Raw genomic sequence first — 13077 nt, 5'->3', positions numbered from 1 at the left:
TCCATAACGCATGCTAAATATAATGCTATAAAGCATCTTGGAGACAAAAAGCCGTAAACAAGAATGCTTTCAGAAATGTAGCTGACCTTTTATTGATTTACAGAATAGCAAACCAAAGAAACGTCTCCTATCAAGTTTGGTGTTTCTGCTGTTCAAACCAGGATCAACTTCTAAAAGTATATCTGCACAAAGGCAGGGGTTTGGTAGAGTAGATATTAGGTTCTACCAAACAGATGCTAGCCAGGTTAAACCGGTCCGTAGCTCAAACCAAACCGTTCGGGAGGCTTCAGACTGACTGAGGAACCATCAAACTCATGGTGGTTTCGTGGTATCCCTCCCAGGCAAGAAATCCAAAGCAGACTGGGTTCTTTATGCATCAGAAGATATTTAACGTTACTCTGAGAACAGTTTGGTGTTTTATATGATCTATAATCCAACTAATGCAGCTGCTCATCCATCTTAAATATGCAGCCATGTTACCCTCCCTGTAACCCTGTAACCAGATCATTTGAATTCAAAAGTGTGGTTAGCGCTCTAGCCTCACAGCAATAAAGGCCCCTGGTTCCCGGCTGGGGGGCCTGAACCAGAACACCAATGAGGACCTTTCGGTGTGGAGTTAGCATGTTCTCCCCGTCCATGTGTGGGTTTTCTTCAGCTTCATACTCAAAATTAACCATTCATGACTTAATGTGTCGGACAGTTGATCCTGTCCAGGATGTCTCCCGCCTTCGCCCACGAGTGGCCGGGATAGGCTCCAGCAGCCGCGGGACCCCGAAAGGAACAAAATGGTTTAGAAGATGAATGAATGAACATTAAATTAATTTCTCAGCTCCAAAAGTTGGACTTGTGTTCCTCAGGAAGTCCTTTGCACCGAGTGCAATCAGACTGGTTAATGCCGCTGGGAGGGGAAAGGCCATGAGGATGAGTTACTAAACGGGCATCTACTTTTATACGTTTAGTCTTTTTACTCTGTTTTTAGTTAGTTTTATTTTTTTTATGACTATTACTCAATTACTTTTTGAATTTCTTTCTATTGAATGTATTGTGTATTTTGTGGAGCAATGGATGGATATGTAAGTTCCCTCTGGATTATTGAAGTACTTTCTCTCTCCATCTATCTATCCATCCATCCATCCATCTTTCTATCTTTCCTTAAAAAGTTCATGTAATTATTTGCATAAAGTGAGTAAATATTGTGAAATAAATCCTGAAATTGTTCCAGTGAAACATACCGTCTTTGATAAGTTGTTTGAGACGGATTTCAAAAGTTGTTCAAAATAATTTAAATGAAGTCATAAGTGACATCAGAAGGTTATTCAGAGAATTTCACTTTATTACCTTAAATCAGGGGCATCAGGTTGTCCTCAAGGGGCCACATATAACTTATACATGTAACTAAATGTAATGAAAAATAAACGTAACTACTCCTTAATGTTAAATAACTCATTTATTTATTTACTAGAACTTTTTAAAGTGACAATTACAGTTGCATAGAAAACATATGTTTGCTTGTTCCTCTACCATAAATCATTTTACATTTGATTCTGTCAGGTTAGGTTAACCCTTGTGCTATCTTAGATGACCCCGCCCTTACATTGACGTGTTCTCCCTACCATGACAAAGGTGGATAAAGGTGGAAAGATTTCATGTAATCCATGGACACCAGTGAAGATCACAAATCATTGAAGAAAAAAGGTTCAGAGCACTGTCTAGTGGGTCTAGATGACCCCACTCCCAATGGTAAAGTGCCTAGGATAGCACAAGGGTTATGCTCTCACAGGCCATATAAAATGACATGGAGGGCCACATTTGGCCCGCGAGCCTTGAGTTTGACACTTGTGCATTAACCCTTGTGCTATCCTAGGCCTTTTCTGTCCTGTGGGGCAACCGTCCCTGCTGCCATGGTTACGGCTCAGGCAGGCAGTAATCTTGCAGGTGATTTCCTTCACGCTGACGGCCAAAACATGCGAGCAGCAGGTCCACAGCTGTGCTGACCGTGGACTGGACGTCGTCCTGCGTCTGTCCTCTCAGGGGATTCACTTCCACCAGGTCCACCGCCGACAGCAAGCCTGAGGAACCAGCGTTCTGTTTAGGTGCTTCCCCTGCAGAGGGCAGGGGGCATTTGTCGTACCTGTCTGACTCAGGTGTTCAGCGATGCAGAGTCCTTCTCGGTAGGTGAGTCCTCCGGTCACAGGTGTTCCTGTTGCTGGAGTAATGGAGGGGTCAATGGCGTCAATGTCAAAGCTCAGGTGGATTGGCTTCTTCCCCCTTTTTTGTATTAGACAAACAAAGCAGGAGTTAAAAATTAAAGTACACATGACGTCCGTCACCTGAACCATGGTCTGGTTTCTAAAGTTCATACTGTCTGACGGTAGTTTCTACAGTACAGACGGACCCTGGAGGCAGATCCCAGCCTGGATCCCTGCAGATGATTTACCTGTCCAGTAAAAAATGAACTCATATCCAGTAAACATTAAGAACTTGACAGAAAATGAACAACGTCTACAGGCTACTGAGAGTCCACGACCAGACCAGTGACCCTACTCAGGACGCCGTCTGTGCAGCAAGAATGGAGGTGTGGGGGTCCAAACACAAGACTTTAAGCAGAGGACAAAGTCTAATATGTCAAACATGACAGTTTATAGCAATAACTTTCCATATTTTCTGCACTTCAGTTGGCAACATCTGCTATGGGGGCGGCTGTGGTGCAGCGGTAAGACAGCTAATCTCTGATCTGAAGATTGAAGGTTTGATTCCCGTCTTGCCTACCCATAAGTCAAAGTCCCCCCCCCCCGCGCCTCTGGTGGAAGGTTGTTTGGCAGCGCAGCGGCCATCAGTGTATGAATGTAAAGCACTTTGGCGCTCTGACCCCTCCATCCTCTGAAGCTGTTTGCAGTGTCAGTGCTGCCCTCCCCCCATCTGAACCTTTGTGGGTGTGTTTTTTAGAAGTCTTGAAAACAATGTTGTGTAACAACTGATCAGCCGCTACACATCTGGGAATTTTTCAGTGTTGTCATTTACAATAACTGTTACAGTTGTGACCCAATATTGTTTTCCAACCCACAGCCTGTCAACAGACACTACTACAGGTCAAAGGTCAAAATGCTCTGCTCTGCCCATTGTGTGTGAAAACAACAATCTTCATTTTTTAGGTGAGATTATCATTCAGTAACACACATTGTGTTCTGGAAACAGCTGTTAGTGTTTGTTACCTGGTACTCAGGTAGTCACACGCCTCCTCCATTACTTTGGCCACGCCCAACTGATCCACTTTTGACATGGAGAACATCTTCACGCCCAGCATCTGAAGGATGTAGCTGTGGACAGGAAGCAGCCGGTGTGTTCAGGTGTTCACCAAGCGTCTTCCTGGTGCATTCAAGTACTCACAGTTCCTTGTCTATCGTGAGAGTTACGTTCTAAAAATTCCTCACAACAAGTGAAATCTGCAACGTAGCTCAAGATGTTCTCTGATCGTGTCTGTACAGTGAAACTGGATGCCTCCGAGTTTAGCCCTTGTGCTGTCCTATGGGGTCGAGTTGACCCACCCTTACATTGACGTGTTCTCCCTACCATGACAAAGGTGGATAAAGGTGGAAAGATTTCATGTAATCCATGGACACCAGTGACGATCACAAATCATTGAAGAAAAAAGGTTCAGCGCTCTGTCTAGTGGGTCTAGGTGACCCAACTCCCAATGTTAAAGTGCCTAGGATAGCACAAGGGTTACGGCTGTAAAACTCTTTACTTTATCCACTTTTTTCAGACTTTTTCAGTCTTTTCTCTTCAGTTTAAACTTGTTCACACCTTAATAGAGAAATAAGTTCAGGATTATAGAATGAAAGCAAAGATGTGATGATGATCAGAGATGTACTTATATGTTACAGCCCCGTACATTTACCACAGGTGAACCGCGACATGTGGAGGGCCTACTGCAGTACAGATCTGAGGATCTGTGGGTGTCAACAGGGATGGACACAGGTGGTTTCCAGGTGTCGTCAGGTGTGCTGTGCTGAGTTCACGTGGGACTCACTGCTCTGCTGGATCCACGTCTCTCAGGCCGATGTAGACGAGATCTCCAGCTGACAGGCACGGCTTCATCCAGGAGAAGTTTGGCAGAGCGGGAACCTGTGGAGAAGATGATGTGGCGTGGCGTGTCCGCTGATGAGGAGGGTAAAGGTGCAGCTCACCTTTGACTGCAGCTCATGGAGGAGGTAAGACAAGGGCTGCCCGTGGATGTTCCCCGTGTAGGACGTCAGAGGCGTGTTGATGTCGGCATGGGCATCAACCCACAGGACGCCCAGCTGTCCCAGAGCAGCAGCATGACCATGAATCGAGCCGATAGCCAGACTGCAAAGGCAGAACAGGCATTTGAATGAGAATCGTCATGACGGCATTGCAGCCTGTCTACACTCCTGAACATGCTGACTCAGCAGGAACTTCTTGGCGTTAACGTTTCTTTGTCTGACCTGTGGTCTCCTCCCAGCATGACGGCCGTGTGCCCGCCCTCTTTCACCTCCCGCATCGCCACAGACAACCTCTGGTTGGCGCTGCCCACCGCCCGCACGCTCTTCAGCTTCCCCACGGGCTCGTCCCCGGACACGTGCTCAAATACCAGGTTCCCATAATCCTTCACTGCACACCCTGGCAGCCGGGGTCATAGGTTGAAGACAAACAGAAGGTCGATCAAAAGTGAACTCGTCTTTTCTGGACTTCCAAGAACTTTGCAGACGTGTGTGAACATGAACGCCGGCAGATCAGAGGTCTGTTTTCTCAGCAAACAGCTGATCAATGAACAACAGGCCTGCAGTGAAGGATCTGCTGGCATTCGAGGACATGAGCTCACATGGGACATCGGTGACACTGAACTCCCACTGAACACAGCAGTGATGCATTCAGGGCTTTATGGGATTCAATGAAACTATGTCTGTTCTGCTTGTGTAACTGAGACACAAACTAGCGGTGACACAAACACACCGTCGTTCTCAGTTAAAGTCCCTGCTGTGAACCGACCGCCTCATCCTCACATTCTGGCCTCTAATCTGCTGCTCCAACTCAGCTTATCAGCCTCAAGGTCCTGATCCTCCAGATTCACCTGAAAACTGATCAAGATGATGATTACACTTACACTTTGGGTTTTCATTGAATTAAATAAGTTGGAAAAATCCTCTCTGGATGAGAGTTGTTGACGTTTTGACATTTCTAGTATGGTCATACAAATGGTATGAACATGCTTTTCTATTGCTGAATCACTGCAGGATGAGATCCACTGAATGTGCAGCAGTTCAAATCCTAAAATTCTACATGTATCACCCTTGGAAAGGGAGGAGGGGCCAGGGAAGGGTTCCTGAAACCTGATTGGCCAAAGTGCCTCTCTCATCACACCGCGGCAGTCATGACTTTATCACATGTATGTTGGCTGTCATGTCTGACCTTGCAGCTGCAGCCGTTCAACCAGGCCCGCGGCTCGGATGTGGTCCGGTCCAGCTTCCACTCCACCTTTCACCTGCAGGAGGTTCCGAGGACAACCTTAAGGCAGTTATTGCTGAACTATCTTTATGATTTAATAACGCTGTTTATTCCATGATGGGCTTTAGAAATGTTTACAAAGTGGAAGGGAAGAGTTTGCAGCATTTCAGCCAAAAACAAACTTTACTGACAGAGAACTGAAGAACAGAAAGGAAAAAACGCGCCTTTTCACTTTACTTTCCCATTTACTTCGCCTGTCCACGCGCTCTCTCACCTGTCCACGCGCGCTCTCACCTGTCCTTTGGAAAACGGTGCACCGATGATTCCGGCGGAGTGAAGATGACGAGGAGGAGGAAGGCTCCGCGCGGGGATGCATCCGAGCTGCCGCAGCGCCCTCCACCTGTTCATCCTCACAAGTGGCGCACGGACAGTCTAGACACCTGATTGAATGACAGGGGTCCGCGCGCGCCCTTACCCTGATGGCCCGTGACGTCATTGGACGAGAGGCTGGCAGGCTGATCCAAGCGGACAGTTCCAGGAAGACAGGGGGCATCTGCTCTTTGAACAGTATGTTCAGGAGCTGCTGCGCATGCTCAGATCCAACTTTTCCAGTAACTGTCCCTGCTCTCCTCTCTCTGGAATTGACTTTTCCTCCCAGGAACCCCCCTGCTCTCCCCCAAACCTCTCTTTGCTCTTGGTTTAGCAGAGATGAAATCCGCAAAGAGACTCCAGAACTTCAGGGACGGGCTGAGTTCTGTTCAGGACCCATTACAGTTTTTCTCCATTGGTTTGGCTCATTTCTTGAAACAGAAATTACATTCTGAAAACTCTAAGATCATTTGCTTTCTTCCGGCTTTCTTCCGTCCGGTCTGATCATTTCTTGATCAGACTGGACGTTCTCAACACTCTTAGTGCTTTTGTCAAAATAATGTGGATGTTCAGCACAACACCATGGTTCACCTGCAAAAGCCATATCTCTCCCAAAACAATTCACTCATGTATCAAAAATAAATGTCCTTCTCATTTAAACTTTGTAGTAGGTTTAGGGGATGTCATCTGGACTTGGTTTTAAAGTTGGAAGACGTTTCACCTCTTATCCAAGAGGCTTTGTCAATTCTGAAATAGCTGGTCTAAGAGCTGGTATATATGCGCTCATTGGGGGAGGAGTTAGACCTGAAACTGGAGGTGTTGTCCACTTAGCCTAAGTGGTTTCGGGTCGTTAATAGTCCTTTGTCCTCAGCTGGGGGTTGGGGAGTCAGTGACTCCCTCTCCAAAATGGTTGTCTCTTTCAGTGGTTAACGACTCAGGTGGAACTGGTTTGGTTTGTTTAGGTTTCAAAACACTGCCGTAGATGGATGGAAGAATAAACCTGAGACCACCATTCTTATTAAGAGAAGGTTTATCCTTCTTGACAAAGATGGCTTCTTTTACTCCTCGCTCAAACCATCCTTTCTCTCTGGCTAGAATTCGGACTTCACTGTCCTTGAAAGAGTGGTTTGTGGCCTTCAGGTGGAGATGTACTGCAGACTCAGGTCCACTTGGGTTGGCTCTGCGATGTTGGTAAAGCCGCTTGTGTAGCGGTTGTTTGGTTTCTCCTATATACTGTTCATTGCAGTTCTCTTTGCAGTGGATAGAGTACACAACATTACTCTGTTTGTAGCTGGGAATTTTGTCCTTTGGATGAAGGGAAAGGCAGAGAGCTGGCAGACATGATGGAGAGAAGGAAGGTAGATGTACTGTGTGTGCAGGAGACAAGGTGGAAGGGCAGCAAGGCACGTAGTATTGGAGGAGGATACAAACTGTTCTATCATGGTGTTGATAGGAAGAGAAACGGGGTAGGAGTGATTCTGAAGGGGGAGTTTGTAAACGGTGTTCTAGAGGTGAAAAGAGTCTCAGACAGGATGATGAGCCTAAAGTTAGAAATTGAAGGGGTGATGGTGAATGTAGTCAGTGGGTATGCGCCACAGGTTGGCTGTGAGTTAGAAGTGAAGGAGAGATTCTGGAATGAGTTGGATGAGGTCATAGAGAGTTTTCCCAGAGGAGAGAGAGTTGTTATTGGAGCAGACTTTAATGGGCATGTTGGTGAGGGCAACAGAGGTGATGAGGAGGTGATGGGCAGGTTTGGTGTGAAGGAAAGGAATCTGGAGGGACAGATGGTGGTGGGCTTTGCGAAGAGGATGGAAATGGCTGTAGTCAACACTTACTTCCAGAAGAGAGAGGAACATAGAGTGACATACAGAAGTGGAGGTAGGAGTACTCAGGTGGACTACATCCTATGTAGACGAGGTCATTTGAGAGAGGTTAATGACTGCAAAGTGGTGGTAGGAGAGAGTGTAGCCAGACAGCACCGCATGGTGGTGTGTAAGATGACTCTGGAGGTCAGGAAGAAGAAGAGAGGGAAAACAGAAAAGAAGACCAAGTGGTGGAAGCTACAGAATGAAGAAACTTGTGAGGAATTTAGGCAGAAGTTGAGACAGGGTCTGGGTGGTCAGGATGAGCTTCCAGAGGACTGGGAAACTACAGCAGAGATTATCAGGGAAACAGGTAGGAAGGTGCTAGGTGTGTCATCTGGAAAGAGGAAAGACGGTAAAGAGACTTGGTGGTGGAATGAGGAAGTACAGGAATGCGTCCAGAGGAAGAGGTTGGCTAAAAGGAAGTGGGATGTAGAAAGGACTGAGGAAGGTAGACAGGAGTACAAGGAAGCGCAGCGTAGAGTGAAGAGAGAGGTGGCAAAGGCCAAACAGAAAGCTTACGATGAGCTATATGACAGGTTAGACACAAAGGAAGGAGAGAAGGACTTGTACAGGCTAGCCAGACAGACAGACAGAGATGGGAAGGACGTGCAACAGATAAGGGTGATTAAGGACAGAGATGGAAAGGTGCTAACAACCCAGGAGAGTGTACAGAAAAGATGGAAGGAGTATTTTGAGGAGCTGATGAACGAGGAAAATGACAGGGAAAGAAGGGAGGAAGATGTGGTTGTTGTGGAGCAGGAAGTAGCAGAGATTGGAAAGGATGAGGTTAGGAAGGCTCTGAAAAGGATGAAGAGCGGAAAGGCCGTTGGTCCTGATGACGTACCTGTGGAGGTATGGAAGTGCTTAGGAGAGACAGCAGTGGAATTTCTAACAAGGTTGTTCAATAGGATTTTAGAGAGTGAGAAGATGCCTGAGGAATGGAGGAGAAGCGTTCTGGTCCCAATCTTTAAGAACAAGGGTGACACGCAGAACTGCAGCAACTATAGAGGAATAAAGTTGATGAGCCACACAATGAAGCTGTGGGAAAGAGTAGTGGAAGCCAGGCTTAGGAAGAAGGTGGAGATTTGGGAGCAGCAGTATGGTTTCATGCCCCGTAAGAGCACCACTGATGCCATTTTTGCTTTGAGAATGTTGATGGAAAAGTACAGAGAAGGTCAGAAGGAGCTGCATTGTGTGTTCGTAGATTTAGAGAAGGCGTATGACAGGGTGCCGAGGGAGGAGCTGTGGTACTGTATGAGGTCGTCTGGAGTGGCAGAGAAGTATGTCAGAGTAGTTCAGGACATGTATGAGAGAAGTATGACGGTGGTGAGATGTGCTGTAGGTCAGACAGAGGAGTTCAAGGTGGAGGTGGGACTACACCAAGGATCAGCTTTGAGTCCTTTTTTGTTTGCTATGCTGATGGACAGGCTGACAGACGAGGTAAGACAGGAATCTCCCTGGACAATGATGTTTGCGGATGACATTGCAATTTGCAGTGAGAGTAGAGAGCAGGTGGAGGAACAGCTAGAGAGGTGGAGGTTTGCTCTGGAAAGAAGAGGTATGAAGGTCAGTCGTAGTAAGACAGAATACATGTGTCTGAACGAGAGGGATCAAGGTAGAAGCGTTAGGTTACAGGGGGCTGAGGTGAAGAAGGTGCAGGAGTTTAAGTACTTGGGGTCAACAGTTCAGTGTGATGGGGAGTGTGGAAAAGAGGTGAAGAGGCGAGTGTAGGCAGGTTGGAGCGGTTGGAGGAAAGTGTCAGGAGTGTTGTGTGACAGAAGAGTGTCAGCAAGACTCAAAGGAAAGGTGTACAAGACAGTGGTGAGACCAGCTCTGCTCTATGGGTTAGAAACGGTAGCAGTGAGACAGAGACAAGAGGCTGAGATGGAGGTAGCGGAGATGAAGATGTTGAGGTTCTCCTTAGGAGTGACCAGGTTAGACAGGATAAGGAACGAGTACATCAGAGGGACGGCTCATGTTGCCTGTGTTAGCGACAAAGTCAGAGAAGCCAGACTGAGATGGTTTGGACATGTTCAGAGGAGGGATAGTGGATATATTGGTAGAAGGATGTTGGAGATGGAGCTGCCTGGCAGGAGGGCAAGAGGACGGCCAAAGAGGAGATACATGGATGTCTTAACAGAGGACATGAAGTTGGCTAATGTTAGGGTAGAAGATGTTCATGATAGAGTGAGGTGGAAAAGGATGATTCGCTGTGGCGACCCCTGATGGGAAAAGCCGAAAGAGAAAGAAGAAGGATGAACCAGTTTCTGTCTGAGGGTATTGACTGGTTTGAGATGAACTGGGATGTTATGTTGTTTGAAAATCCTTTTAAGTTTTTCAGACAGGCCTGAGATATATGGAATTGAAATACTGTTCCGTTTCGGCTCTTGTTCCTTCTTGTCTTGTTTTCCTGTATGTTGGGATCTGGTGAATGCCCACTTGGGATATCCACAGGTTCGGAGGGCTTGGTGGATATGTTGCTCTTCCTTCTTCTTTCCGTCAGAGCTTGTGGGGACCTCCTGGGCTCTGTGTTGTAATGTCCTGATGACGCCTAGTTTGTGCTGTAAAGGGCCATCGTCCTCACGCTGCTGTCTGGCCACAGATTCTCGTCCACATCACAGCGTAGATTCTCCCTCGTGATGCAACGAGGGAAGAAACGGCGTGCATGTCGCAACCATCCCTACACTGATCTCCTGTAATATCCTCACACGCAGCATCCATCGCATGGAGCAGGGACCTCTGATCTTGATCCCGATGCTCAAACACTCTCCACCTCCAAGCGGAGAAAAACTCCTCAATGGGATTGAGAAAAAGAGAGTAAGGTGGTAGGAACACTATGACCATCCTTGGATGAGTAGTGAACCAGGCCCTGATGATGAGGCCACGGTGGAAATTCACATTGTTCCACACAATAACATATAGTGGTAGGTGAGGCCCTACGAGATCTCTCTCTGTTTCAGGGATCACATCAAAATAATAAATAACATTTATCAAATGTTCCAAGGGATTCCTATATCGTATTCATGGTATTATGTTTACTAATTTTGACAATTGAACAGACTATTGTGTTATATGTGATGACTTACACAATGAAATGATGCTGACTCATTTTGGAGAGAACAACCGTTAGACTGAGAATCAACAATCAGTTTAGATCAACACGATCTATTCACTTGGAAATTGTGCTGAATGTAGGCTACCTGTACTTAATCAATTGCAAAGATGTACAAAGACATTGAGACATGTTGAGACATTTGCAATTTGATGAAACTAACAAGAAATTCCATTCTGTTGTGAACAATTGCCAAGTGGTTTGGAGGTTTGTCCATGTTGTTTTGAGAATGTAATTTCTGTTTCAAGAAATGAGCCAAACCAATGGAGAAAAACTATAAACCAGCTTTAAAATTGCTTTGAAAAATATTGTTTTGTGGTTTTTCGCAACATCTGTAGGAAATAAAGGTAATTACACTCTGTGTCAAGAGTAAAGGGTATTAGTTTCACCACAAGAGTGCAGACAACATTTTCTACGTCACTGCCTCTGCGGAGAAAGGAAGCAGAAATGGAGTCAGAGAAAGAGAGAGCCATGCAGGTTCCTTTGAGTTTGAGGAAAAACGTTGTGTTGGCGTGGAGAAAAGCTTTTGAGCTAAGTGCACAAATGTTTACTTTGTCGTACCTTAATGGATAAAGTCATGTGCCTGATTTGCAAAGCAGGTAAATGCAATGCTCAAAGAATTCATTATAAATCATCACTATGTTACAAATCATAAAAACTATGACAAATTTACCGGCGAGGAGCGCAGCAATAAGCTCCAACAACGACAACGAGACTATGCTGCACAGCAGATGTTTACAAAAGTGGCTAAATCCAGTGAAGCTGTGACAGAAGCTAGTAGCTACGGTTAGGCTTTGTAGCAAGTCCCTCATTGATCAAATGATACGATTACTAAAGGAGTAGAAGATGTGGACAGCAACCTCTGGAAAACATCTGGAAGGCCTGGTTAACCCTTGTGTTATCCTATGACCCCCCCCCCCCCCCTTCCATTGACGTGTTCTCCCTACCATGACAAAGGTGGATAAAGGTGGAAAGATTTCATTTAATCCATGGACACCAGTGAAGATCACAAATCATTGAAGAAAAAAGGTTCAGAGCACTGTCTAGTGGGTCTAAATGACCCAACTCCCAATGGTAAAGTGCCTAGGATAGCACAAGGGTTACCCTGTACAAATGACACTTGGTCATTCAAGTTATTAAAAACAACTTTTTCTGTTTATCCTTTTTTTTTCACCATAATTGGCCCCCAGTCTAATGTCGAGTTCTGATCTAGGGTCTTGTGCTCTGGGGGAGGGGGGCACGGTGAACCATCCAGGCTCATCTCTCACAGGTCCCCCCCCAATTCTAACTCTCTCGTTAGACACACGCACTGCATGTGGGCACCACACACAGAGCCAACCTGGGGTGCCCCCCCCCCCCCCCCCCCCCCCCCCCCCCCCCCCCCGCCCGGGCTGCGTGGGTCCCGTCGCTGGGGACGATCTTGGTCCGGGGGTCTCCCCGTCTCTCCTGGTCTGGCTGGAGAGGATCTGGTTCCCCTTATGATCACATGGTTCACTTTGGCAGCGTGCATGTAGCTCCACCCCCACGTGCACACTGCTCTCCGTCTGCTTCACCCCTCCTCCTGACCCACAGTGTACCGATGGACAGATGTCTTATCTCAGTGTCAGAATGTCATAAATATATTTGTCTTTCAGCAGATCTAGCATAAATGCTATGAAGCTTCAATTCATAACCGACTCATTAGAAACTCCCCCTCTTGTTTTATTTTCTCCTACCCCCCCCCCTTTTTTTCTCACACTTTCCCCTCTCTCTCTGTATATTTATAAAACATAAAATGTAACAAATAAAAAAACCAAAAAGGAAGATTCATAATCCCTACTGTAACAGTGAACCTGTCCAACACAAAAGGCTCATCTGTTTGCTCAGTTGTTGGACAGAACAAGTAAAAAATTTAAAAAAAATTAAGTAGATTAGAAATGGTGTAGAGGTGTACTTGAACTCACCTGCTAAGTGTTCATCACAGGTGTCTGAGATTGACTTCAGTGATCCAAAGAGCCCAGAGACACAATATCATCCATGAGATTGTTTGAGAAATGGAATTTCCCCTTTTTTACACTTAAATACAACTTGCATAATAATTTGGACACACTGTGTTTTTGTTTTGATAAAATCGATACAGGATTTCAAAGCAATGCCCTCAACAGGGCTGACTTCTTTCACTCTGTCAATTTTAACACCATCTATTTTAAGTGAGATATTTGGGTTTGTGGCTCTGTTGCTGGTTTTCATGAAGGATGTTTGATTCCAGTTTAGTGATCATTTGTT

General features: G+C 46.0%; 1 protein-coding gene across 2 annotated transcripts; it reads right to left on the bottom strand.

Annotated features, from left to right (window-relative positions):
- Nucleotides 1–1766: 1766 nt before the first annotated feature.
- Nucleotides 1767–6034, bottom strand: LOC101171114 (arginase-1). Of its 2 annotated transcripts, none has more exons than XM_011488493.2 (8): nt 5741–6034; nt 5431–5503; nt 4467–4641; nt 4188–4347; nt 4031–4125; nt 3213–3317; nt 2132–2268; nt 1767–2069 (listed from the first exon to the last, which is right to left on the bottom strand). In XM_011488493.2, exons 1-8 carry the CDS (start codon nt 6017–6019, stop codon nt 1906–1908), a joined length of 1188 nt encoding a protein of 395 aa, XP_011486795.2. In that variant the 5' UTR covers nt 6020–6034; the 3' UTR covers nt 1767–1905. The 2 variants fall into 2 exon arrangements, with proteins under 2 accessions (XP_011486795.2, XP_004080749.1); XM_004080701.4 differs by having other exon boundaries at nt 5761–5930.
- Between the last annotated feature and the right edge of the window lie 7043 nt (nt 6035–13077).

This window comes from Oryzias latipes, chromosome 19 (genome assembly GCF_002234675.1).
Source record: "Oryzias latipes chromosome 19, ASM223467v1".
Lineage (NCBI taxonomy): Eukaryota > Metazoa > Chordata > Actinopteri > Beloniformes > Adrianichthyidae > Oryzias > Oryzias latipes.
Note: the sequence above shows the minus strand (reverse complement) of the source record. Positions and strands in the feature narration are given on the sequence as shown.

Bases quoted from the DNA above. Each gene is read 5' to 3' on its own strand.
- LOC101171114 (XM_011488493.2), bottom strand. From the start codon at position 6,019: ATGCCCCCTGTCTTCCTGGAACTGTCCGCTTGGATCAGCCTGCCAGCC. The intron at 5,504-5,740 runs GTGAGAGAGCGC...AACCTCCTGCAG, and splicing joins GTGAGAGCGCGCGTGGACAG to GTGAAAGGTGGAGTGGAAGC. The intron at 2,070-2,131 runs GTACGACAAATG...CTGGTTCCTCAG, and splicing joins TGAACACCTGAGTCAGACAG to GCTTGCTGTCGGCGGTGGAC.